The sequence below is a fragment of the Caretta caretta genome, chromosome 2, assembly GCF_965140235.1.
Source record: "Caretta caretta isolate rCarCar2 chromosome 2, rCarCar1.hap1, whole genome shotgun sequence".
Lineage (NCBI taxonomy): Eukaryota > Metazoa > Chordata > Testudines > Cheloniidae > Caretta > Caretta caretta.
Window position 1 is genome coordinate 258,751,213 of NC_134207.1, and position 25,979 is coordinate 258,777,191.

The 25,979-nt window shown below is 46.6% G+C and overlaps 1 protein-coding gene across 2 annotated transcripts in view; it reads left to right on the forward strand.

The window, feature by feature from the left end:
• The window catches only part of PLCD1 (phospholipase C delta 1), a 94,696-nt gene that overhangs the window by 43,900 nt on the left and 24,817 nt on the right, over window positions 1-25,979 (forward strand). For both annotated transcript variants that reach the window (XM_048837472.2, XM_048837471.2), the window contains exons 4-8: window positions 5,502-5,631; window positions 11,247-11,478; window positions 17,030-17,231; window positions 18,713-18,857; window positions 20,379-20,528. In XM_048837472.2, the coding sequence (XP_048693429.1) occupies window positions 5,502-5,631; window positions 11,247-11,478; window positions 17,030-17,231; window positions 18,713-18,857; window positions 20,379-20,528 (859 nt within the window). The remainder of the gene's footprint in view (window positions 1-5,501; window positions 5,632-11,246; window positions 11,479-17,029; window positions 17,232-18,712; window positions 18,858-20,378; window positions 20,529-25,979) is intronic.

The following is a 25,979-nucleotide window of genomic DNA, read 5'->3' on the forward strand; positions in this document are numbered from 1 at the left end:
TGCATGCTGTCACACCGTCTCTCTCTCTCATCCCAGTGTCCTCTTCAGCTAGGTCACTCAGTGTCCCCCCTTCTGGGATATATAAAAGTCTTTCCTTCAGCAGTCCTAGGTAGTCTTCCCATTCACTGCCTCAGGTGCCACTCCTTCAGTGGCTGGTAGGGGAAGCCAGGCCCACCCTCTACTCCAGGTTCCAGTCCAGGGACCCTCAGCCTAGTAGTTCTGTGCATTACCCTCCCAGCCCTCACTGCTCCTTCCCTGGATGGCTTCCTACCACTCCTGGTTCCCCCCCTTTCTCTTGGAGTACTAGCTCCAAACCCTCCTCCCTCTTCCCAGGGAGTGACTGCTCTTTCCCAGTCCAGCTTCCTGTCTTTGTAGTCCCTGCCTGTACCTGCACAGCTGAACCTGCTTCCTATCAATACCCTGCTCCCTGGCTCTCATTCCAGGTGCAGCCTTACAGTTAATAGACCGTAACCCCTTCCAATCCTGTGTGGGGTGAACACCCCATCACAGGTCAACTGCCCTGTGTATACCAATCGCTTATTGCCCTGCGGGTCTGACTGGGTTTTGGGTACTTGCATTTCCTCCCTTCAGAAATATGTGATCAGTGATATAGTGAGCAATGGCCTTCTGAAAAAGACAGTATTTTCATTTAGCAGTTGGAACTAAGCATTTTAGAAAAAAGGGATTTGAAAGTAAAAAATAACAGAAGTAGTTCCTTTCATTTAACCTTATGCTGCGCTAGCATCTAAATTAGATAGGATTTGTTCCAGGAGGAGAACAAAAGTAATTCATAATCTCTTGCATTCCCAGATCCTCCTGTAGGTCTGGGTTGTGACCCAAGGTGTGTAGGGTAGCCCACACTGAAAATGCCAAGGTGTGGGCAGGCTGCAAAAAAGAGAGCAGATTCTCCCAAAACTGGTGGTTAACACTGTAGTTCACCAACCAGTCACCAACTGTGCTCCTGATCCCCCACACTGGTTATCAGAAGAAATCACACAGCTCTCTTTATTGCATTCCAGTCTCTGGCTCCCAACCAATTACTAGGTCTAGTAAAGTGAGAAGTTATTTAAAACTCTATTCACTGTACAAAATGTTCTTCTGATCCCCAAAGGGCCAGCCACATTACCAGATCAATACTAGTTTGGATCTTACCCAAAATACCACACTGCCAGCCAATCCTTTAGTATCTAAAACTAAGGGTTTATTATAAAAGCAAAGAAAAGAATGAAAAGAGAGCTGTTCAATGGTCAAAGCAATAAGATACATACATGTGACTTCAGAGTCCATATATCAGGTTCTTAGCAACACTGGTGAGTTTGCTGGCTTATAAAGTCCCTTTGGAATACATCCAATGCTTGGATGTTCTGTCAGTCCTTTGTTCAAAGCTTCAGTTTGTAGAGAAGTTACTTCTGAGGTGGGAAGCAGGATTGAAGACAAAATGGAGATGATGTAGCTGCCTTTTTATATCCTTTGCTATGTGGCGTGTACATCCTCTGTCCCAAACACAAGCTCACAGCACATGGGCATGGAAAAGCACTTGGAGTCCCCTGGCCACAAGGCATGTCTCTACATGTCCAACTGACTCGTAGGCGTAGCCTCTGGCTTCTCTTAATGGGTTCTTTGTACAACTGATTGCCCTTGATGGGCCAGTAAGCAGGCTGGATAGTGCTGAAACCCAGAAACCCAGCACAGGTTTGAGATGCAGATATAGTGCACACATTTAGTTGGGGTTAGTCCTGCTTTGAGCAGGGGCTTGGACTAGATGACCTCCAGTGGTCTCTTCTATGATTCTATGATTTGTAACTCATGATACAAAGACGATACACATAATAAATATGCTTATCATATTTAGCAAATCATAACTTTTCCACTGATACCTTACATGGCATATTTTGGCATATGACTCATTGCAATTTTGTAATATTGGTATCCATAATATTATAAATGGTCACCCATATTCCATATGGCATCACATGGTTGACTCCCCGTCTGAATCTCTCAGGCCAGGTCGACACCTAAAACTTAGGTCTACCTAGCTACATCACTCAGAGCTGTGAAAAATGTCGTGCCGTGTGTGATGTAGTTGGGTCAACCTAATCCCCGTTTTAGACGCAGATGGAAGAATTCTTCTGTCAACCTAGCTACTGCCTCTTGAGGGCGTAGGTTTACTGCAGTGATAGAAAAACCCCTCCTGTCGACGTAGCAAGTGTCCACAGTACAGCACTACAGTGGCATAGCTGCAGTGCTACAACCATGCCCTTGTAGCATAGAGATATACCCTCAGTCTCACTGACCTGTTCAGACTCGGTGCTTCCCAGGAGAGTGGGTGAGAGCCATTCACGCTACTTACTCTGGCATTGTCCCTGGCATATTGAGGGGCCATGCGGGTACCCATAGCAGTCCCACTGACTTGAAGGTATAAATTGTCCCCAAATGTGAAATAGTTATGGGTGAGGACAAAGTCACAAAGTTCAGCCACCAGGTTTGCTGTGACATTATCGGGGATACTGTTCCTGACGGCTTGTAGTCCGTCTTTGTGTGGAAAGTTGGTGTAGAAGGCTTCTACATCCACAGTGGCTAGGATGAAGTGCTGCCGAAAACTCTCGTGGGGGCCCCTATGGGGCCCTGGGCCTGGGGCAAATTGCCCCACTTGTCGTGTCCACCCCCTCACCCCCCGGGCGGCCCTGGGAAGATCATCAAAGGATTGTAGTTTCCTCAGGAAGTCAGTGGTGTCTCGAAGATAGCTGGGAGTGCTGATAGTGTAGGGCCTGAGGAGGGAGTCTACGTAGCCAGACAATCCTGCTGTCAGGGTGCCAATGCCTGAGATGATGGGGCGTCCAGGATTTCCAGGTTTATGGATCTTGGGTAGCAGATAGAATACCCCAGGTCGGGGTTCCAGGGGTGTGTTTGTGCGGATTTGTTCTTGTGCTTTTTCAAGGAGTTTCTTGAGCAAATGCTGTAGTTTCTTTCGGTAACCCTCAGTGGGATCGGAGGGTGATGGCTTGTAGAAAGTGGTGTTGGAGAGCTGCCTAGCAGCCTCTTGTTCATATTCTGACCTATTCATGATGACGACAGCATCTCCTTTGTCAGCCTTTTTGGTTATGATGTCAGAGTTGTTTCTGAGGCTGTGGATGGCATTGTGTTCTGCACGGCTGAGGTTGTGGGGCAAGTGACGCTGCTTTTCCACAATTTCAGCTCGTGCACGTCGATGGAAGCACTCTATGTAGAAGTCCAGTCTGTTGTTTTGATCTTCAGGAGGAATCCACCTAGAATCCTTCTTTTTGTAGTGTTGGTAGGAAGCTTCCTGTGTGTTAGTGTGCTTTTCAGAGGTGTGTTGGAAATATTCCTTGAGTCGGAGATGTCGAAAGTAGGATTCTAGGTCACCGCAGAACTGTATCATGTTTATGGGGGTGGTGGGGCAGAAGGAGAGACCCCGAGATAGGACAGACTCTTCTGCTGGGCTAAGAGTATAGCTGGATAGATTAACAATATTGTTAGGTGAGTTAAGGGAAGCACTGTTGTGGTCCCTTGTGGCATTTAGGAGTTTAAATAGTTTAGTGTCCTTCTTCCTCTGTAGAGATGCAAAGTGTGTGTTGTAAATGGCTTGTCTAGTTTTTGTAAAGTCCAGCCACGAGAGCGTTTGTGTGAATGGTTGTTTTTTTAAGAGAGTTTCCAGTTTTGAGAGTTCATTCTTAATCTTCTCTTGTTTGCTGTATAGGATGTTGATCAGGTGGTTCTGCGGTTTCTTTGCGTGTGTGTGGCATAATCTCTCATTTTAATCTGTATGGTATGTTGATTGTAATGGATTTTTTACCTTCAGTCCTTTTGGTATTATGTCCATCTGTTTGCATTGGGAAAGGAAGAAGATGTCTGTCTGTATCTGCACAAGTTTTTTCATGAACTTGATGGATTTCCACTTCATACGGCTAAATTCAGTGCCTTTCATGGTGACAGGTTTCTGCCGTGTTAGTCTGTATCAGCAAAAAAACCGAGGAGTCCTTGAGGCACCTTAGAGACTAGTGCTATAATGCTAAAGGAGTTGAGAACCACTGCTTTAGATACACATGTGGCAATTGTAGGTAAATATTCACATATTAAGGGTTACCACTGCGGATGCTAATGGTATCCGTAAAGATCTTTTTTCTCAGGGAAAATATGATGGGCTCAGTTAAAATATTGTGTATTGTCCCTTAGGGTCAGTTATATATATTCTAGCTCATGCCCTCATCTCCCAGAATGGGCATTTTTTAGTCTTTTTGGAATGATTTTTGAAACAGTGCCTTCTGCCCTAGACCCGCTTATGGCAGTGAGGACTACATCCATAGAGATTTGATGACCTGATCTTAGTTTGATGATTTTCCTTTAAAAGTAGAGTTTAAAAGTTTAAAAGTAGAATGCTTTCCCTGAAGACCTCATTCATTTGATGATTAAACGAGCAGAAAGAAAGAGGGTGTTCTGCTGCAGTAATAGCCATTCCTATTTTGAAAAAAAAACGCCAAGATATTTAACAGTCTGACGTGATCTTCCAGAAAAGACATAGGAATGCCAGTGGAATCAATGACAGATATTTTATTGTAATCGGCTGAAACAGTACAGTAACATCGTAAGCTGTAATGTTAGGGCAGTGCAGAATACAGTGATATATAACTTATGTGTTTTACAAGGGAACGTTGGAACCTACCAGCAACACCAGTTCTACTTTTAAAAAAAATGGTAAGAAATATAGGAACAGATCCTCAAATATATACTAGAGTAGAATCACAGAATCCTAGAATATCAGGGTTGGGAGGGACCTCAGGAGGTCATCTAGTCCCACCCCCTGCTCAAAGCAGGACCAATCCCCAATTTTTGCCACAGATCCCAAATGTCCCCCTCAAGGATTGAACTCACAACCCTGGGTTTAGCAGGCCAATGCTCAAACCATTAGACGGCGTATAGCTTTCACAAGATGAACAGTAATGTTTCTGCTGGGGAATCTTTTCCCAATATCCAGGCTGGGTTCTTTAGTGTCTTCCCCAGCTCCAGTCAAATGCTAGTTGATATACTGGATCTCGATCAAATCCCGCCTATCCATGCAGGAAACCATCAGTTTTGCCTTCTGGGAGCTCTTTGCCCTCCTTCCCTCACCCCCAATCCCCTGTTAATGGCCTTGAATGCAATGCTCATTCTCTTGCAAAAATGTTGTGTGATTCAGCTGGGGCAAGAAGCTAATAATGGGGCAAATAATGTTTTTCTCACTCCCAGTGGGTGAAAGAGCTCTCCTCGGCCGGGGACTCTTATGTGACAGAGCGCTCTGCTGCCACCGAAGCAACCCTTAACATGCTCTTTAAAAACAGAGGGCCAGATCCTCAGCTGGCATAAATTGGCTTGATGGCACTATGCTGATTTACACCAGCTGAAGACATGCCCAGAATCTCTAGGTGAGTTTTTTTTCCCGGGGGGAGGGATGATAGATGGGGGAAGGAATCGATCTGGAGTGATTTCCTTACATTAGCTTGCAGCTGGATTCACTCCTGCTTGCAGAAAGCCGATAAGAACAAAGACAACAAGATGAGCTTTAAAGAGCTCAAGAACTTCCTGAAAGAAGTGAACATTCAAATGGATGACAGTTATGCCAAGCAGATCTTTCAGGTAAGGAGAATTCACAATTAGCATGGCAGCGAATGGGCTGGCTTGGGGTCACAGTCCCTGACCTTCACACCAACTGAGCTGGAGACAAACGCTCAACATGCTGACTGAGCCCTAGGATTGTGCATGTGCCTTAGGATCTTCAAAGTGCTCACTGTTGGCCTAACTGGGCTCCCAGTTAAATCAATGGTCAAACTCCCATTGACTCCAGTAGGAGCAGAGCTGGGCCAATCTTGAGTGCGTTTTGAAAACTCCATCCATGGTGAATTGGGGACCCAATGTGAGAGCTGCCATGTCCCAAAGGTATAAATGAGTTCAAGAACCAAGGGGGATGGAGAAAAGGATCAGTCACTGATATGGATAATGCAAGATAAATGGATAAGATCAGTGAGAGAGCAGGTACCCTTGGGCATTGGTGGATCAAGACTTCAGAGTGTAATGACTACATGCTGAAAAGTTAAGTCCCCCCTGGAATAAGTTCTGCTATAGTCACTTACCCTAACACAGTGGAGTAAAATGCCAAGTGGCTTCTGTAAAATCAAGGAAAGTTATACAAGATAGGGGAAAGCGTGAATTAAAGGAATACAATCGTAATAGTTATGCAACACTGCACACTGGCAAGGAGCAATTATGGTGCTTTAATGACCCAAGACACACGAATTCCGCTCAGGGATATGCACTACTAATTTCTTGTGCTTCGACTTGCTGGCAGAGCCAGTGGGAAGGTAATGACGGTGACAAGAAGTCCTTAGTTGTTGAGTTTTTAGTGTTCCTGAAACCCAGCCTTCCTGCTTGCATGAGATAAAGCCCATTGGATTGATTTGTAGGCCCTCATCACATCTGTCACTTAACTTCACTGAAGTGGGCAGTGTCGGAAAGAACTGTTCTTTTCCCTTCAGAGTGCTACTAGATGGTAAAAGCACACGCAGTTGTCAAAACCCAGTAGTGGTTCTCATGCTCCCCTCTGCTTCTGCAAGTGGAGGGCTGGGGGGTAGAGCCCTGCTTAGGGCTATTTTTTAAATCCTGCGCCCATCCCGCAATACCCACTGCCGCATCGTCTCTTGCATTTTTATCCCACTCCCACCCACGGAAACCTTAGATCCCGCAAATCCCGCAATACCCACTCCCGCCCACTCCCGCATCGTCTCTTGCATTTTTATCCCACTCCCACCCATGGAAACCTTAGATCCCACAAATCCCGCAAGAGAGACAGACTCCCCCAGGCTACTAAAAACAAAACAAACCAAACACAAAACCACAGATCGGTTAATATATATTATATATAAATGGAATTCAGACACAGTTTTTACCACTAAAAGAATAAAACAAATCTTGCTTACACCATGTAAAAAAATATTTTAACTCCTGTTATAAGACATCAGATCTCTTTCTGTCCCTTGCTTAAAGTTAAGTATTAAAACCTTTATTAAAACAACAACAAAAAACAAACTTGCTGAATTTCTATTATGACAAATTTCAGAGTAACAGCCGTGTTAGTCTATATTCTCAAAAAGAAAAGGAGTACTTGTGGCACCTTAGAGACTAACCAATTTATTTGAGCATGAGCTTTCGTGAGCTACAGCTCACTTCATCGGATGCTGTAGCTCACGAAAGCTCATGCTCAAATAAATTGGTTAGTCTCTAAGGTGCCACAAGTACTCCTTTTCTTATTATGACAAACTGGCGAGAGATTTAGTATTGTCCCACAAATGACCACAGTCAGGTTTTTTTGCCCACCCAACCCCAACCGCAACAAAGTACATTTTACCCGCTCCCACTCTTATGGCAGCGGGTCCTGCGGGACCCTAATCCCGCTGCAGGGCTCTTCTGGGGAGCCTCAGACTGCAGGTCCTAGCTGGGGATTGCATAGAAGGGAGGCATGCCAGCTCTTTGTGTTCCCCTAACCCTAGATCTGTGGAGACCTCTCTGTGTGGGAGCTCCACATGGATTCGAGGGGAGGTTGGCCAGCATATCTCTACTGATTTCCTTCTGCAGAAGCCCCAGAATAAAGCTGCATAAACACAAGCTCTGTCTGCAGTAACATGTGCTTCCTTCCTTTTCCACACAGTCGAACAGGCCTGCTCCTCTGAGGGGACTCCTCTTGGAGCAGCTGCAGTCAGGGAGCACCCAGAAGAACAGCTTTCAGACTGTGAGCTCTGTGGGGTATACAGCACCTAGCCCTGGGGACCTAACCTGGGGCCTGTAGGTGCAGCTGAAATGCAAATTACAGTAATGATAATGAGCTGCTCTTACAGAGGCTGTGCTCTGTGGGGGGTCTAGGGGAATAGAGAGAGGCGGCGAAGGGTTGGCAGTGGAGAAGTGAGAGACCGCCACACAGACAGGCTTGTCTCTGACAGATCTAGAGAGCATAATCCCCTGCCACTTCCTAACCCCCTCCCTCAATGGAGTAATTATAAGGAGACACTGGGAGTCTTCAAAGAGACTGAAGCGTTTCAGTTCCAGCGTGGGGGAGCATTGGGCTCAATGAAGTAAAGCTATAAAGAGAGACTAAGCACTTGGCAGTGTCGGTTCATGTAGCAGTGAGCTGTTCTTCATACAGGCACAGTAATGACGGATGATCGATCAATCAGACTGTGGCTATAAGGGTGTTTTCCTAAATTAGTCCTGTTTTCCATCAAGGTGGCCTCCCATACCTGTGTGGTCCCGCTATAAGTTCTAAGTAGACCTGGGTACAATGTCTCCAATGAAACCAGAAGCCACATAAAACTCACCTGGTTGGGCATTTCATTTCAAACTTGATCTCAGCTCTGTTCCATCACAAAGTTTCCCCACGCTTTCTGGCAAACTCAGTCTGATTCAGGGTATCAGGATGCATCAAAGCCAGGTAAAACCCAGCAGTTTGGACCAAGATTCTCTCTGTGATTTGGGGCTCATTCAAACCCAAAGTGAATCTCAGAGGGGACCACGCCATACAGGTCAAACTCAGAGAACATGTTCACACACACAGAGCAACCCAAACTGGAATCTGGCCACGATGGCAGCATTACACCCCTGTTCTTTTGGAACGGGCAGCGAAGTCTGTGTAATGGCCACTAAGGGCCAGGCTTCCAAGAGGTGGCCCTTACAAGAGCACAGGCCTCCATACAGCTGTACTGGGGTATTGTCTCAGTTCTGTCTCAAAGGAAAGAGCGTCATTGGCCAAATCCCCACTATCGCCAGTCTGCCTTTGTGCTTCTTCTCCAAGAATTAAGCAAATCAGACACTGCTGAGGTGACAAGCTTTACCAAGGTGACATCACAGGATGGTATAGACACAGACAGCAGCAAGCAAAATAATTGCTTCAAGAGTGTAGAAAACGATCTTGTTGGATTAAAATTGTTATTGTTTTTGTGCTTTTCGATACACACATCTGAATACAGAAAGAAAATGAAAAACATTATAAACTTGTAATGACACCATCTGTACCGTACAGCATAGTGTTAACATGCACCTGCAAAATCCATTTAACAACCTTAATATTACACTATAAAAGCAACTAAGTTGAAACCTATGTAGAGGGTGTCCTTTAAATGACTAAGCATGTCAGGAGAAACAACTGAGCGGGTAAGTAGGCCACTTTCTCAGCTTCTCTCAGCATTAAGGTGAATAAATGCCACCTCTGTCACTTTGAGCATGCCAGTTGTGAGATCATAGTTTTGACTTGTGGAATGCAACGAGCCACTGGATAGTTTATAACTAGGCAGCCCAATGGCTCCCAAAGTGTTCCAGCAGTGACTTTCCATAGGGAGCAATGATATCAGTGCCCCAAAGACCTCATTATCATCTTGCTAGAGGAAACCTCAGGGGCATCATGATTGTCTTCTGTGTGATTAGCATTGCTTGGCTTGTGTCCTAATAGGATGGTTGGTTAAATTAAAATGTGCATTTTGTTTCTAGGAATCAGGAATATAACCATATCTTGCATTTATACCATGTCTATCATCCTAGGGATCCCAGAGCCAGTTATACACTATGCACGTACAGAACCCCTGAAAGGTTGCCACCTCTGCAGTGGGTGGTGACCACCAAATGGCACACAGCATGGTCTACAGCACTCAGGGCTGGGGGATGGGACCTTTTTTGGCCAAGTACCTTGGGGCAAACCAAGTACTATGGGAATTTTGAGATCTGTGCAGAGAGGGCAGGACTTAGTTTTCAGAGTCCCACCTGAAAGACCATCTAGACTTAATTGAACTCAGTGGGCCAGATCCTCAGCTATGGAAGAGCTGGCTGTCTATATTAGATATTTATAGAGAGCCAGTCATCAAAATATCTAGGCATCAACTGATAAGATAGGTACAGAGAAACCTGCACCAAAAATCCCTCAATCCTAATAAGAGACTCTGTGTCTTAAGCGACCACTTTGACGTATGCCCATGTTTTCCATTACAGTTTGTTTTGTTTGACCTTTAGTTAGTTAAAATGTTTACCAACAAAAATCCTACCAAAGTAATTAACATTAGGGCGGGATAGGGAAAACTGCTGTAATATTGCTTGCAGATGCAACATTGTGAAGATTGCGGGGGCAACCATTATATCATATCTAGTCAGCTGCTAACTATAGCTAGTAGGAAAAATGGCTTTTTCCCCATTGGAAATGTTGATGAAGACTCATTCATTCTCATGGAAAAGTTTGACTTTTTAATAAACCATCCAAAACTGAAGTATTTGAGCCAGAAACTGAAACGTTTCCATTCAGAAATTCTGCTGTAGTGCCTCAAAGGTGCTGTAGTTTGAGTGCCTTATGTGCCCATTCTCCTTAATGAGCTAGGCTTCTGGAAGGGCTACATCTTCCATAGTGCATCCTGGTCTCCCCTTATGGGAGGTGGTGGCCTCATGGGAGTCTCTGCTTGTGATGCATCATGGGAGACATAGTTTAGCTGGGGAGCCCAACCCCTATTGGAGACTGGGGACGCAAGGAAACTGAACTACAGTGCCCCGAGGCACCAAGGTAGGATATCTGGATCAAAATATTTGGGTGTGGGGGCATTTGTTTTTCTGAGGAGAAATTAAAACTTTCCACAGAACGCAGGAACTTTTCACAAAAGAATTCATTTTGCTGAAAAACCCAAATTTTCCATCCAAAAGCAGTTTTTATGGACTATCTTCAACCAGCATTTCTGCCAGTGCTTGCTAGTCTCTTAGTGCCAAATCCCAAACCCATTAAAGTGAATGGAAGTCTTTCCATTGACTTTAATTGGCTGTCCATCAGTCTCTTCATTACTTGCTTAACACAGGTTTCACTTACTTTTTCCTTGTACTCCCTGGTCTGTCTATCTCCATCTGTTGTATCTTAGATTGTAAGCTATTTGGGGCAGAGACTGTCTTTTTGCTCTGTGTTTGTACAGCACCTAGCGCAATAGGGTCCTGTTCTATGATTAGTGCTTTTAGGTGCTACAGTAATAAAAATAATAAATAATAATAACTGTTGATGTTTCAGCGCTAGAAAATGACCCTGGACAGGTCAGTAAGAGCCATCAATCAAGGGCTTCTCATTAGGCGGGAAATAACTTTCCAATTATTTTGTGTTCTACACTGTTTAGAGCTGGTGCAGATTATGGCTGGAATATGCTATAGGGAAAGAAGGTTTTCACTCCTTCTCCCCTCTACGTTTACAGCAGTGTGACAAATCCAAGACAGAGACCTTGGAAGATGAGGAGATAGAGACATTTTACAAGATGCTGACTGAGCGGGTGGAGATAGATGAGATCTTCAAAAAATACTCCAGTGCTGAAGGGATCATGTCCAGGGACAACCTGCTGAGGTTCCTCCGAGAAAAGCAGCAGGAGGAGCATGCTGTCCCTGAATCTGCACTCTCCCTGATTGAGAGATATGAACCCAACGAAAAAGGTGAGTTGGCAGCACTGGCTGCTGTTTGGGTGAGAGTCTAAAATGCTTGCTCTGGGTAGAGCAATTCCTTGAACTATTTTGCTACTGTTTCCTTCTGCAGTCTTGCATGACCTTGTATTGCAGCAGCCATCTCTAATGTGTCAATATTCCAGAAGAATGTTAGCAGCTCCACAAGGATGTGTTGGGTGGACTGGAAAGTGTCTTTTTTCTCAGGTCTTTCCCCTGATCCAGTACCCAGCAGGAAAGTGGTTGATATATAGAGTTTTAAGGGCTGCTGTAGTCCTTGTGGGGAAGCGACAGATGGTTTATTTAATAATAGTCCTTGCATAATATTTAGCACCACTATAGCACCTGTCATCTGATGGTCTCAAAGCACTTTGCAAAGGCAGATTTGTATTGTCATTTCCATTTTCCAGATGGGGAAACTGAGTCACAAAGAGCTAGATTCATAATAGGATTTAGGCACCTAACTGCCACTTTAGGCTCCTAAATCCCAGAATCAGGCCCCACTGGGATTCACAAAGCTCCTTCTCAGCTGCCACCAAACCCTGTAGACACCTAAGCTCACTCGGAGCCTAAATTTTTGGAGTAAAAGTTCCCTAGGTGCCTATGTTCCTGCCTCTGAGCATGCCCACGGCAGCCCCAGGCCAGGCGTCTGGATAATACACATGACTGAACTATTGGTATAGAAGGGTACAGCTTGCTCAGGAAGGACGGGTAGGGAGAAAAGGGAGGAGGGGTTGCCTTGTATATCAAAGATGTATACACTTGTGCTGAGGTTGAAATGGAAATAGGAGACAGACTTCTTAAAAGTTTCCTGGGTAAGGATAAAAGGGGTAAAAAAGAAGGGTGATGTCATGGTAGACGTCTATTATAGGCCACCTAACCAGGAAGAAAAGGTGGGTGAAGCTTTTTTTAAACAACTAACAAAATCATCCCAAGCACAGGACTTGGTGGTGATGGTGGAATTTAACTACCCAGAGATGTGTTGGGAAAATAGTACAGTGAGACACAGATTATGCATCAAGTTCTTGGAATACATTGGAGACAATTTTTTATTACAGAGGGTGCAGAAAGTGATTAGGGGAGAGGCTGTTCCAGATTTGATTCTGACAAGTAGGGAGGAACAGGTTGAGAATTGGAAGGTGGAAGGCAGCTTGAGTGACAGTGGATCATGAAATGACAGAGCTCATGATTCTAAGGAATGTCAGGAGGAAGACAGCAAAAGAAAGACAATGGACTTCAAGAAGGCAGATGTTAGCAAACTCGGACAATTGCTAGGTAAGATCCTGTGGGGCAAACCAAGTACTATGGGAATTTTGAGATCTGTGCAGAGTGGGCAGAATTTAGAATTTCAGAGTCCCACCTGAAAGACCATCTAGACTTAAAGAAAAGGAGGACTTGTGGCACCTTAGAGACTAACCAATTTATTTGAGCATAAGCTTTCATGAGCTACAGCTCACTTCATCGTGCCCCATACTACAGAGGAAGGCAAAAAAAACCCCAGGGCCTCTTCCAATCTGCCCTGGAGGAAAATTTCTTCCCGACCCCAAATATGGCGGTCAGCTGAACCCTGAGCATATGGGCAAGATTCACCAGCCAGATGCCCAGGAAAGAATTCTCTGTAGTAACTCAGATCCTACCCCATCTAACATCCCATCACAGGTCATTGGGCCTATTTAAATATGGATGAATATTTAAAGATCAATTAATTGCCAAAATCATGTTATCCCATCTCCTCCATAAACTTATCGAGTCTAATCTTAAAGCGAGATAGGTCTTTTGCCCCCACAAGTCTGAGAGTGACTCCGTAACCTGGCAGTTGGAGCACTCCCCTGGGAGGTGAGCGACCTGGGATCCAGTCCCCCTGCCCCAATGGCTTTTTATATGATTTATCCACGGAGGAACTGCTTCAGCGGGAGAGACTGAGTGAGCCCCGCTTTAGAATATCCCAGAGCTCAGTTAGGACACTCCCCAGAGAGGTGGCAGATCCTTGTTCAAATCCCTGTACTCCCTTCATGAGGAAGGGAGATTTGAGCTAGGGTCTTCCAAATCCCATATGAGTACACTAACCACTGGGCTAAAAGTTAGGCGGGAGCTGGCTCTGGTCCTCCCCTGGCCGCCTGCAAAAACAGCATAGATGCCACATGCCAAGAGAGGGTTCACAGCTGAGAATCCCAAGCAGAGGGAGGTGCCTTTCTGCAGCCTGCACTTAGGGTCCATCTCTGTGAGAGCAGTGGGGCTTAGGACACACTCCTGTTGCAGGCATCTCCCATTGGCTTGTATAGCTGAAGTAGGTTTGCCACATTTCTAATGGCTGGTAACCAGACCCCTGTGGTGCTGCCCCCTGCTCAGCCTCTTCCCCGAAGGCCCTGCCCCCTTCTCCATCTCTTCTTCCCAAGGCCCCGCCCCTGCTCCGCGTCTTCCCCCACAGATCAAAAGAACTGGACATCAGGGTTTGTCAAATGGCACCCGGACACACAAGCCAAAACTTGGATTGTCCAGGTGAAAACTGGACGGGGGGCAACCCTAAGGTGAGTAGCCACCTAGCATGCTGGCTTTTGTGAATCCCATTCTGAGGCCCCACTGCCTAGCCCTCCTTAGTCATTGCATAGGGAGCTTAGGCTCCTCAACTCAGCCTTTGTGAATCCCAGTGATTTTCCAAGCCCCTGAAAAACTCGGTAATGCTCAGTGTCGCCACGTCTGCATTTCTTATCCAATCTAGCCCAAGGAGAACTTTTTGAAACTTGGGTACCTAAAAATAGTTAGGCACCTAAATCCATATTTAGGCGGCCAGTTAAGTGACCTGCATTTCAATAGAGCAAATGCAGAATTATTTTATTTCTGCTCGGAGATTAAATGAGTAACCACCGTGCAGCCTCTTAGATGGAATGTTCAAGACAGCTGAAAGGCCATGTTCCTGGGCTGTGTCTCTGCTGTCATTGGCACAGCTCAAGAATGGGGTGGGGATGAAAGTAGCTGTGCAGTTCCCTGGTTTGGGGCCTGGCCTGGGGACCAGTTCAGTTTCCAGCATAAGTTAGAGCACCCTCTAGTCAAGCCAGTACAGCTGTACGTCGTTGGCTTTTGCCTTTTGCAAATCTTGGTTTGCTCAGACGATACATTATTAGTGTTTGCTAGGGAATTTGAGGGATGTGAAGGGGATATAAAGCTAGATGTTCATTTTTTATTCTAAATGCATTGTCAGGCAAAGAGGGCTATCAGCTGCTGCTGAGCAACGCTAAGATCGTTAGTATCACTAAGGCCAAATTCAGCATAGGCAGCTCATTGAAGTCAGTGGGAGCTGTAGGCGGGCATCTGTGGGTACAGTTATTAATCCTTTCAGATTTAGTTCTTTGTGACCCAAAAATCTCTTAATGTCTCTTGGCCAGGGGGTGCTGAGGGCATAGGTGCCAACTCTGTGAGGGCTCCGGGACTGGAACACCCATGAAAAACAATCGTGGGTGCTCAGCACCCACCAGCCACCTGCCAATCACCTGTTTGGCAGGCACGACCGATCAGCTGTTCAGCAGCAAGCGGGAGGTGCTAGGGGGAGGGGACAAGGTGGGGGGAAAAGAGGCGGAGCTAGGGTTGGGTCATGGAGGAAAGGGTGGAGTGGGGGCGGGGCCTCGGGGTGGAGTGGGGGTGGAGCACCCACCTGGAAAGAAGAAAGTCGGTGTCTGTGGCTGAGAGGCTCCAGGAATCCCCTGGGTCTTGTATGTACGTGGTGGTTCACCAAAGAATGTCCTGTGAGGTCTCAAATAAAAGCCAGTGTCACACTGGTCATCGATATCATGAACTAACGTATGCATGTTGTGTAAAGAGCTATGTTTACGCATAATATTACTGAAAATTACATCCTATGTTGAGGGACTAGTCACAGGTGAAAAGGTGAAAAACAGGTTTTCTGTCAGACAAGAAGTGTTTATCTGACTGTTCACTGTATGGTTCATGGCACTGGTCTGAAGTGAATACTAATGAAGGATAGTGAAAACTTCAAAGCAAGAAGAGTAGCAGGAAGAGGTGAACAGCGGGGGGTGGGGAGTGAAACCCTATCTGGAGGTGCACATCAAAGGCTTGGTCTGTTATGTTTGGGAGAGAAGATCTGTCATCCTTCACCTAGGACAGGGGTGGCAAACTATGGCCCGGGGGCTGCATCCAGCCCTTCAGACGTTTTAATCAGGCCCTCGAGCTCTCACTGGGGAGCAAGGTCCAGGGCTTTCCCCACTCTGGTGCTGCAGCCAGGGAGCGGGGTCAAGGGCTTGCCTCACTCCGCGCAGCTCCTAGAAGCAGCGGCATGTCCCCCCTCCAGCTCCTACACGAAGGGGCAGCCAGGGGGCTCTGAATGCTGCCTCTGCTGCAAGCACTGCCTCCACAGCTCCCATTGGCCAGGAACCATGGCGAATGGGAGCTGCAGGGGCGGCACCTGCGGATGGGGCAGGCTGCAGAGCTGCCGGGCTGCGCCTCCATGTAGGAGCCAGTGGGGGGACTTGCCGGGGGGACATGCCGTGTAGGAGCCAGCTGGGTGACATGCTGCTGCTCCTGGGAGCTGCTTGAGGTAAGCGTCACCCGGAGCCTGCCCCACTGCCCCCCTCCCGTGTCCCAACCCCCTGCCCCAGCCCTGATCCCCCTCCAAATCCCTTAGTCCCAACCTGAAGCACCCTCCTGCACCCTCAACCTCTCATCCCCAGCTCTGCCTAGAGCCCGCACACCCAGCTGGAGACACACCCCAACCTCCTGCCCCATCCTGGAGCCTCCTCCTGCACTCTGAACTCCTCATTTCTGGCCCCACCCCAGAGCGCACACCCCCAGCTGGAACCCTCACCCCCTCCCACACCCCAACCCCCAATTTTGGGAGCATTCATGGCCCACCATACAATTTCCATACCCAGATGTGGCCCTCAGGTCAAAATGTTTGCCCACCCCTGACCTAGGACATAAACAGACAGCAAGTTTGCTTCATGAAAGTGGAGTCTCAGTCAGGCTTGGTTGAAACCACTGGAGATAACTTTTGGTGAGATAAGCTTCTTTAAACAGGAGGGTAATTTGTTAAGTTGAGTCTCTAGAAAGCATGTTATGATTTTGTTTTATATGTAACCATTTGTTTCCAGTGTTCTTACTCATTATTGCTGGAATGTCTGTATTTGAGAATGAACTTATTCTTGTTTTCACTGTAAATAGATCTCAGTGCTGTGGTGTTAAGCAAAGTGGTAATCCGGAGTTGAATCTTACAAGCTGGTGTGTACTGCTGTTTTGGGAACAGCAGGCCTGGTCATTAGGAGGGGCTGGACACTACAAGGAGTGCTCTGAAGACTCAGGGGTTGGTGTGTGCCTTTAGCTAACCTGTTCAGAGAGAGTGGAGGCATGGAAGGCAGTGTTTGTGTAGCCAGAACCTAGTGGTGTCAGAGTGCTGACCCACAGCAAGGCACAGATAAAACTTCCTCACACTAGGGCAGGTGGTGTTGAGGGGCCTCACAGCTCAGGGTGTTTCACATTCTTCCAGTAACAAGGTGTCATATTTTCACTGTTGGTTTATGTTTCTTTTATCTGGTAGCCAAGAAGCAACAGATCATGACCAAAGATGGTTTCCTGATGTATCTGCTGTCTGCAGAGGGGAACATATTCAGCTCCTCTCACAGTAAAGTTTATCAGGACATGACTCAGCCCCTCAGTCACTACTTGGTGTCATCTTCGCACAATACCTATCTAATGGAAGACCAGCTCAGAGGGCCCAGTAGCACAGAGGCCTATATCAGGTAAAGAGGGATCTCTCAACACAGATTGTACAAGGATACAGAACACATACAGGCAGACTTGACCCTTGAATGTTCAGTTCCACCCTGGCCTGAACTGACCCTAACCTTATTGCTGATTGTTGTGTCTGCCAGCTAGTGGCCAGATGTTGAAGTGGCCTCAAACAGCTGCAAACAAACCAGCAACAAGATACTTCCCTGTAGCTGACAGTATTGCCAACCCTAAGCGTGCAATAATCCTGAGTCAGGCCCCCAGAGGAATGAGATTTAAAAACTAATAAATGTAACATGCTTTGCATTTGTCTTCTGGTGTTGGGGACTTCACGGGTCATGTTTTCAAGCTTTTCTTTGCAGCCAGGAGGGCTGGACATTTACTCTTTTTTCAGTGAAAGCTGAATTCTCAGGCAATAGCATGATTCCAGGAGGAAACCCCCCAAGTCACGAGAGTCATGATCAAAGTGTGAGCCCTAGTTCCACTGAGCAGGTGCTCTGCTACCATGGCTCCTTGCCTACCCGATGGAATTGTTGGGGAGTAGCAGCTAGCGAGTCAAAAGCGACAGGGAGGGGCAGAGGGTTTAGCTCGGTGAATTGCTTTCATTAGTTATTTGAGTGCATTTTGCAATATCAGGAAATTACTTAATCCTGTTTCCATTGGGGTTAACTCGGTGGTTCCCACAAGTCTCATAGCAGTGCTTATAGGAGATGGGTCTCTTTAGGCATATGGGGGAATTACTCTACACACGGCCTACTGTACACATATGCCTCTGTAGAGAAAAGTGGAAAGATCATCTTCAGAAGCCTACAGTGATGAATATATAGACAAGAACTTACGTTTGAAGGCAGGAAATGACTGAACCAGACAATGCAGGGCAGGGGCTTTCTGAGCATACATTCAAGATGTATAATCTGTGGGGTGAACTTTCTAAAGGGGATTTAGTCTCATTAAATGACAGTGAAGTTCGCATAGCTATGTCAGTGAGCACAACTTTGAAAATGCATCCCCAATTCCTTGTCAAATCTGCGTGAAGAATGCACATGGTCTAGGCCTCTCTGATTGTGGCAGCTACTCATGGCTTCTTTGATCCACTCTCTTTATGCCCAGTCAGCCTTTCCTGATCTGCTCTTCGCCATCTCAAGGCTTCCCTAATCTCCCTTCTCTCCAACCCCCGCCTGTGCTTTTCAGATCCCCGTTATCTTCACGTGCCCTGAGCTTTTCCCATCTCCCTTCTCCTCAGATTCCTTTATGCATTTCTGAGCTTGCTCATCAGTTTCTCTGAGCTCCTCTCCTTTCAGTTGCTCTGATCTCTCTTGAGCTCCCCGCTCCTCAGTCCCACTGCACTTTTTACAGGTTCCCCTTTTTTCACTTACTGTGCACTTGTCAAAGCCATCCATGAGCGTATATTGAAATGTTCATGTACAATATCGTCCCATTTTTGGAGGGGAGGGGGGAGAAAAACCAGAATGCCTCCATTCTTTGTTTCCAGAGCTCTGACCAAAGGCTGCCGCTGTGTGGAGCTGGACTGCTGGGATGGTCCTAACTCAGAGCCTGTTATTTATCATGGCTACACACTCACCTCCAAGATCCTCTTCAGTGATGCCATAAAGGCCATCAAGAACTATGCTTTCAAAGTAAGAACAAAGGATGGGGGGGGGTGTTTATCCTGCAGCTTCATTTCTTTTCCCTGAGAACAAACAGGCAGACGTTCCGCTCCAGTGAAATAATCAGCTTTCCATTGTGCGTACAGAATGAAACCTGCATACTTGCATTTCTCATTGGTCCCTTTCTGGGCTGCCATACCTGTGCCTTGCCCTCTGCAGTGAGCAGCAGCTGAGGGTTATTGAAATGCTGAGCCGTTTGGGGCAGGGATTGTCTTTGCATTGTCCATGGGCGCAGCACTTAGCGTGATGGGACCTGGACCCCTACCACAGTGAAGACAGTAACCAGAAATTAGAACAATAATGCATGTAGGCAATGGGAAATGTAGGCAGTCCAATTAACTCAGCTGTTCATTTCATGCTTAGCTTGGCTGTGATGTCTGATGGCTCAGCCTTATTTATCCAGAGGTTTTAGAGAAATCCATGTGTGTGCATGTGAGGGACTGATGGGAGATATTCCCTCTCTCTTCCTACTGGGAGTAAATTACAGGATGTAGCAATCAAACCAGGGTGCCTTGAATAGCAGCCCCGGGCTGTCATCCTTTATATCAAGACTGTTGTTCTTCCAGACTCACTGGGGACTCAGGCTTGCTCCTTCTTCTTCAGTTAAATTGAAGGAATTTTCCTCCAGGGCAGATTGGAAGGCCCTGGAGGTTTTTCGCCTTCCTCTGTAGCATGGGGCACGGGTCACTTGCTGGAGGATTCTCTGCTCCTTGAGGTCTTCAAACTACAATTTGAGGACTTCAATAGCACAGATATAGGTGTGAGGTCTTTTTTAGGAGTGGTGGGTGAAATTCTGTGGCCTGCATTGTGCAGGAGGTCAGACTAGATGATCATAATGGTCCCTTCTGGCCTAAATATCTATGAATCTATGAATCTATAAATTGCCTTTAGAGCCAACATCCTGTTTTCCCCAGGATTTTAGGATGCAGAAATCAGAAGCCTACATTGCAAGGAAATATCCATGGGGGTGTACAGTGGGTAGCACTTTCCTGGGGTCCTAAAACCCGTTAGATGCATCATCAGGAAAGGAAGAAATGACTCGATGATATAGGATCTGTCTCGCCCTTGTCACACTAGTATCTGAGCATCTCACAGGCATTAATGGATGTTACTTTCAGAACACCCTCTGAGGTCAGGAAGCATTATCTCCATTTTACAGATGGGGAACTGAGGCACAGGGAAAGTTAAGTGACTGGTTCAAGGTCTGTGGACCAGTTGAGCTGGGAATTGAGCCCCTGCCTCCCAGTCCAGCGTCCTAGCCTCTAGATTACGCTTCCTGGGAGGCTTCAGTAGATGGCTACCAAAATAGTGCTATTAATGTGTAATGTTAAATAGTGTAGAGTTGCTGTGTATTTGAACTCGTCTGTGTTAACGGCCTGGTTTCCAATGAGATGTGCCTTTTGAAAACTGCGCAGCACATTGGTTTTATAACACCCGGAGGGAAGCGATTGCCAGAGTTAAACCATGATGTATGTTGCTGTCCTACCACAGACCTCTCCATACCCGGTAATCATTTCCTTGGAGAACCACTGTAGCCTGGAACAGCAGAAGATGATGGCTCAGCACATGAAGACGATCCTAGGGGACATGCTGCTGGTAATGCCACTTGATGGAAATACATCAGACTTCCCCTCGCCGGAGGTGAGTGGAGCTACTTTACTGCTTTGTGTGTTGCTACACTGCCTGTGTTCTTATCAGACTCATGTAATATCACTCACCGTGATAAGGAGAGTCACTGAGGAGTCTCACTTGAAGACCGGCTCTGTGGAACTCAGGGAATTTCTGATCCAGAGGCCAGACAATGTCTTCAGCCCTGTTAGCAATTGCTTTCTCACAGGGCACGTCCAGTTAGCTGTATATTACAGGTCTGTTTTGTATATGCTCACCTTACACAGAACTTGGTTAATATGACCTTCCGGGGCCTAAAGTCCTCTGGATGCTGGAGTTATCCTAATTAGTTTTAGTGTAGATGAGGGGCAGACTAGCTCCTTGGGAGAAGTAGCTAGGGGATTTGTCTCCATGCTTCTGAATAGGCAGAGTTGACCACTGCTTGATTATAATATAGAGGAGCAGCACTGTTCTGTACTGAAAGAGGAAGGAAGCTCTCACTGGCTTGTTTTCCGCTGCCCTTCAGTCCCTGGGAAGCTATTCCATGAGGATTCTGGCCCGTTCCCAGGGAATAGACAGAGTAACTGAGACAGCCATGCTGCACTGATTTCCCCTACCCCTTCCCTACCTCAACGTGATTGGGGAAAATCAGTGCAGGTTACTGCAAACCATGTCATATTGCAGACTCTCTTCCCACTGAAAGAGATTCTGAGGGCAGTGGTAGCTTGAGGAGTAATAGAGAGCATGGGAGCTGCCTTGTCAAGGGATTGTGAGGAGGGGGAGAGCTGGGTGGCAATGCAGAGGCAAGGGACCCTTGCATGGAGGCCCCTTGCCAGTGGCATGTGCCTAGAGATCCTTGCACATCAGTGCAGCCAATGAGTTTGGGGAGCTGACCCCCAGGCCTGATAGGAGAGGGAGGGACCCAGCAGACTGATGAGGTAACTCAGTGAGTTAACACTTGTGAGCCCTTGGTTGGCTACTATCCATGCTGCTAATAAATTCAATACAGATCTGAACTCATTAGGACTGTTGCAGTAAATTAGCCAGAGTTTCATTCAGCTGGGATTGAAGCAGCGTAGCTCCCTGGATGCCAATGACACCGATCTATACTAGCTGAGAATCTGTCCCGCTCTATGATACTTCAGCCTGATTCCAAAATAGCAGCACGTGGAGGAGAAGATACAGCGACAAAAATGACCTTGGATTAACTAGGGCATTCTGAATGCTTTTTAAAATTCTTATTTTTACCCAAAGCTTCATTGGCCCAGGAAGTGCTGGTAGGAGTTTGTGGATGGGGAAAATCCGATGGTCAGTGCGGGAGAGAGGGGAGGGGGAAAAGCGGTCAAAAATATCATAGGAATTTGGCGTCTCTCGTGTTCTGCTGTATTTTAAGGCATTTGGGAGTGTTACCTTGTGTTTGTACAGTGCTTAACAAAATGGGGCCCTGTTCTTGGTTGATCCCTAGACATTGCTATAATAAATAGGATTTATTATTATGAATAAATGCACCACTGCTCCACTAGGACCTTTGCATTAGGGAAAAGAAAGTCTGCTGCAGTTTCCACGGTAAACATCTGATGAAGTGAGCTGTGGCTCACGAAAGCTCATGCTCAAATAAATTGGTTAGTCTCTAAGGTGCCACAAGTACTCCTTTTCTTTTTACTCCATAGTTAAGCACTGACTGTGCTATGGCTCGTGCAGGAATAGGACACACGCCAAGGCTGGGGATTGAATAAGATTTTACTGAGTTGGACAAGCAAGCTCTTGAGAGATCGTGTTACTGACTTTCCCCTCACTTCCTCGCCTTGTTTGCCCTCAGTGAAAAATCCTGAAATCAGCTGATTGCTTTTCAAAGGGCTGTTAACTCTTTGTAGCCCAGTAAAATTATATATATATATATATATAAATCTTTAAAAATCATTGAAAAATAAAATGGGAAATAATAAATCAAACAAAAACCAACGAGATTTTGCACATTTTTGTTTCCTGCTATCTATTTGATATGCCCTCTGGCTCCTCCGATAGCCAGTGGGCCAGCTCCTCAGCTGGTGTAAATCAGTGTCGCTGCATTAAAGTCAATGGAGCTAGGCTGATTTATATCAGCTAAAGATCTGGTCGAGTCAGCTTTTTAAAAAAGGGAAAAAATAGTGATATAAAAATAATTCCTCACTTTTTCCCTCCTGTACTATTCCTCCATCTGCCTAACATGTGTGCCTAGTAGAATCTTTTCTCAAGACCAAATTGTTGACTGTTGTAGATACTTTCATTTATAATTTATACGTAAAACACCATCCTCGATTTTCCACTTCCTAATAAAGCTGATGAGGGAAGAGGGAGGGGGCAATGAATTTTTTATGAGAAAAAAGTGTGTCCATTTATTTTCTCAGTTTGGAAGCCAGCCCTGGCAAGCTGCTGGAAGGCGGTAAACAAAATGCAAAGCAGGAGAAGCATCATTATGGAGTCTGTTGGCTGGGTAGTTTTAGGACTTAAAGAAATATACCGCACTGCAGGAAAAGGGAAGTTGACACAGTTCAGATTCGCACTAATAAATTACGGTGCTGTCTAGGGTGTGTATCTTTTTTGGTAGGTCCTAATCCTGCAAACCGTTACTGCTGTGAGAAGTCCTTATGCACGTGAGTAATCTCATTGCCTACTCACATCAGGGGCAATTAACCCGGTTGCCGAGGGACAGCAAAAGCCTGTGAACCACTTAAGCTACGCCCAGGGGTTGCCCAGGGAGGTCCACTGGCAGATGGCTGCATGGGTGCCAGGGCACTCCCACGGGCCATGGAACCAGTCTGTGTAACATCCCTGCATAGACCAGCATAGAAGGCTGCTGAGGGGCTGGGAGGAGAAAAGAGAGGCTAGAGTTACACATATGGGGCCGGGGGGGATTGACCTCCTCAGCCACTCTTCACTCCACCATCCCGGAGCACAGACAGCCTCCTAGCAGGCTTTATACAGATGGATGGCTGATATGCATTGCTGGGCACATGGCATGTCTGATCCCATCCCATCCCCACTAGTTCACCCTCCATGGAAACTTCCTTCTCCATGAAACCATCTTCCCCTGGAGGTTTCCCTGGTAAGGCTGTCTAAGTTTGTCTCTCTTGTTCTTTATCACATTGCACGTGATCCAGTCGCTTCACTGCCATTCTGAAAGGCACCTGGCCTTTTATTTCCCCCCGTCTCTGAGAAAGCTCATTCGGGAGCCAAGTGGAAGAAATAATTAGATCAGAATGGAACAATAACTCACGGGTGGGTGATCCCAACTACAGAGCATGCAGAAAATAGCCTAGCCAGCCCAGCACTGGAATTGAAATAAAGCGCTCGTTAAAGTTGTTGGTGACTAGAGGAATCAGATGGGTTAAATATTAGAGAGTCCTCATAAAACACTCCAGATAGATAGAGTGGATAGCTCTTGCTGTGACCCTGACATCCCCATTCAGGCATTTAATCACCCTACCGCATCTCCCTTCTCAGTGGCTGCCCCGATGCCATTGCTGTATGGGCTGGTGTGCCAAGAGTGTTGCTGCCCATCGTCTCACATACAGTAAGACGTGACCATGTCCCCCTGGCCTCTCAACACTTCAGAGTTGCTAACTCTCCATGGAGTGGCCCCCTGCCCATCTCACCTTCCTTGGGCTCGATTCACTCCTCCGTGGCAGAAAGTCTGCCTGAGTCAGAGCCATCATTGTACAAGTCTGCTGCAATCCCCCGTCTGCTGTGGGTGTGTCTGCACTGCAATAAAAAACCCGCAGATGGTCCATGCCAGCTGACTTGGGCTCAGATCTAAGGGGCAGTTTGTGATGTTGGCGCTCGGGCTGGAGCCCCAGGCTCTAGGCCCCTGCAAGGTGGCAGGGTCCCAAAGCTCGGGCTGCAGCCCAAGCTGGAACGTTTGCACCGCAATTAAACAGCCCATTAGGCCGAGCCCCGCAAGGCTGGGTCAGCAGACATGGGCCAGCTGCGGATTTTTAATTCCAGTGCAGACATAGCCTGTGAGACCTGGAGTGAGCTTTTGCCATCCATAGAGTAGCGGTGCTGCCCCGAAAGACGCAGGACCAGGGCCATTTGGAAGATACACTGAGTCAAGCAACTTACCCTGAGAGCCTCTGCCATCAGTGTTTCTTTTGGGTCCTGCCCCCACTGCATGTATACTGGAACGCAAATTGCTCCCTACTAGTGAATCTAGGTCTGGTCCTCTGCCTCCTCCCCCAGGTCCTCTTCTGTGTCTTTTTCCATAGTTATTCCAGTGTTGGAGGGAGCCGCCTTTGCAGCCCCTCCTTTCTGGGATAGCTTTCCTCTCTCTCTGCCTCTCTTAATAACCTCACTGGAAAATGTCTCTTCTCCTCTCTTGCTGGGGCCCCTTAATTTTTCCCATCCTCTGCCATCGTTTCTCCTTTAACGTTATTGTTCAGTTATTGCTATTTCACCCTGCAAAGCAGCTCGGGAGACAGTTGCCCTGAAAGACATTGTACAAAATAAGGGTGTAATAAGTATTAGTGTGTTGGATCTTCAGAGCCCTTGACAAGCATTATCTCAGTAACCCTCACAGCTTCCCCATCAGATAGGTAGGAAAGTATTCTTATTCTGCACACTGTGGAAACTGGGACATGGTGCTGAGCCCTTTTAATTCGCACCTGAATTCAGCCCCTACCAGGATCCTGCCCACAGAGAGGTTAAGTAAAGTGCCCAAGGCTATGTATCAAGTCAGTGGCAGAACTGTATAAAGCTCTTTGACCTGTGCTATACAGGAGCTCAGACTTAATGATCTAATGGTCCCTATGAATCTATGAAACTGTGTGTGATGCATTTGGAGCTATTCTGTAATAACTTACGAATACTGTAAGTTATCCTTGCAACAAAGCCCGTTGCCAATTGTGCCCACATATCTATTCAGGGGACACCATCACAGGGCCTAATAACATCAGCCACACTATCAGAGGCTCGTTCACCTGCACATCCACCAATGTGATATATGCCATCATGTGCCAGCAATGCCCCTCTGCCATGTACATTGGTCAAACTGGACAGTCTCTACGTAAAAGAATAAATGGACACAAATCAGATGTCAAGAATTATAACCTTCATAAACCAGTCGGAGAACACTTCAATCTCTCTGGTCACGCAATCACAGACATGAAGGTCGCTATCTTAAAACAAAAAAACTTCAAATCCAGACTCCAGCGAGAAACTGCTGAATTGGAATTCATTTGCAAATTGGATACTATTAATTTAGGCTTAAATAGAGACTGGGAGTGGCTAAGTCATTATGCAAGGTAGCCTGTTTCCTCTTGTTTTTTCCTACCCCCCCCCCCCCAGATGTTCTGGTTTAACTTGGATTTAAACTTGGAGAGTGGTCAGTTTAGATGAGCTGTTACCAGCAGGAGAGTGAGTTTGTGTGTGTATGGGGGTGGGGGGGATGTGAGAAAACCTGGACCTATGCAGGAAATAGCCCGACTTGATTATGTAAAGAGTTGTCAC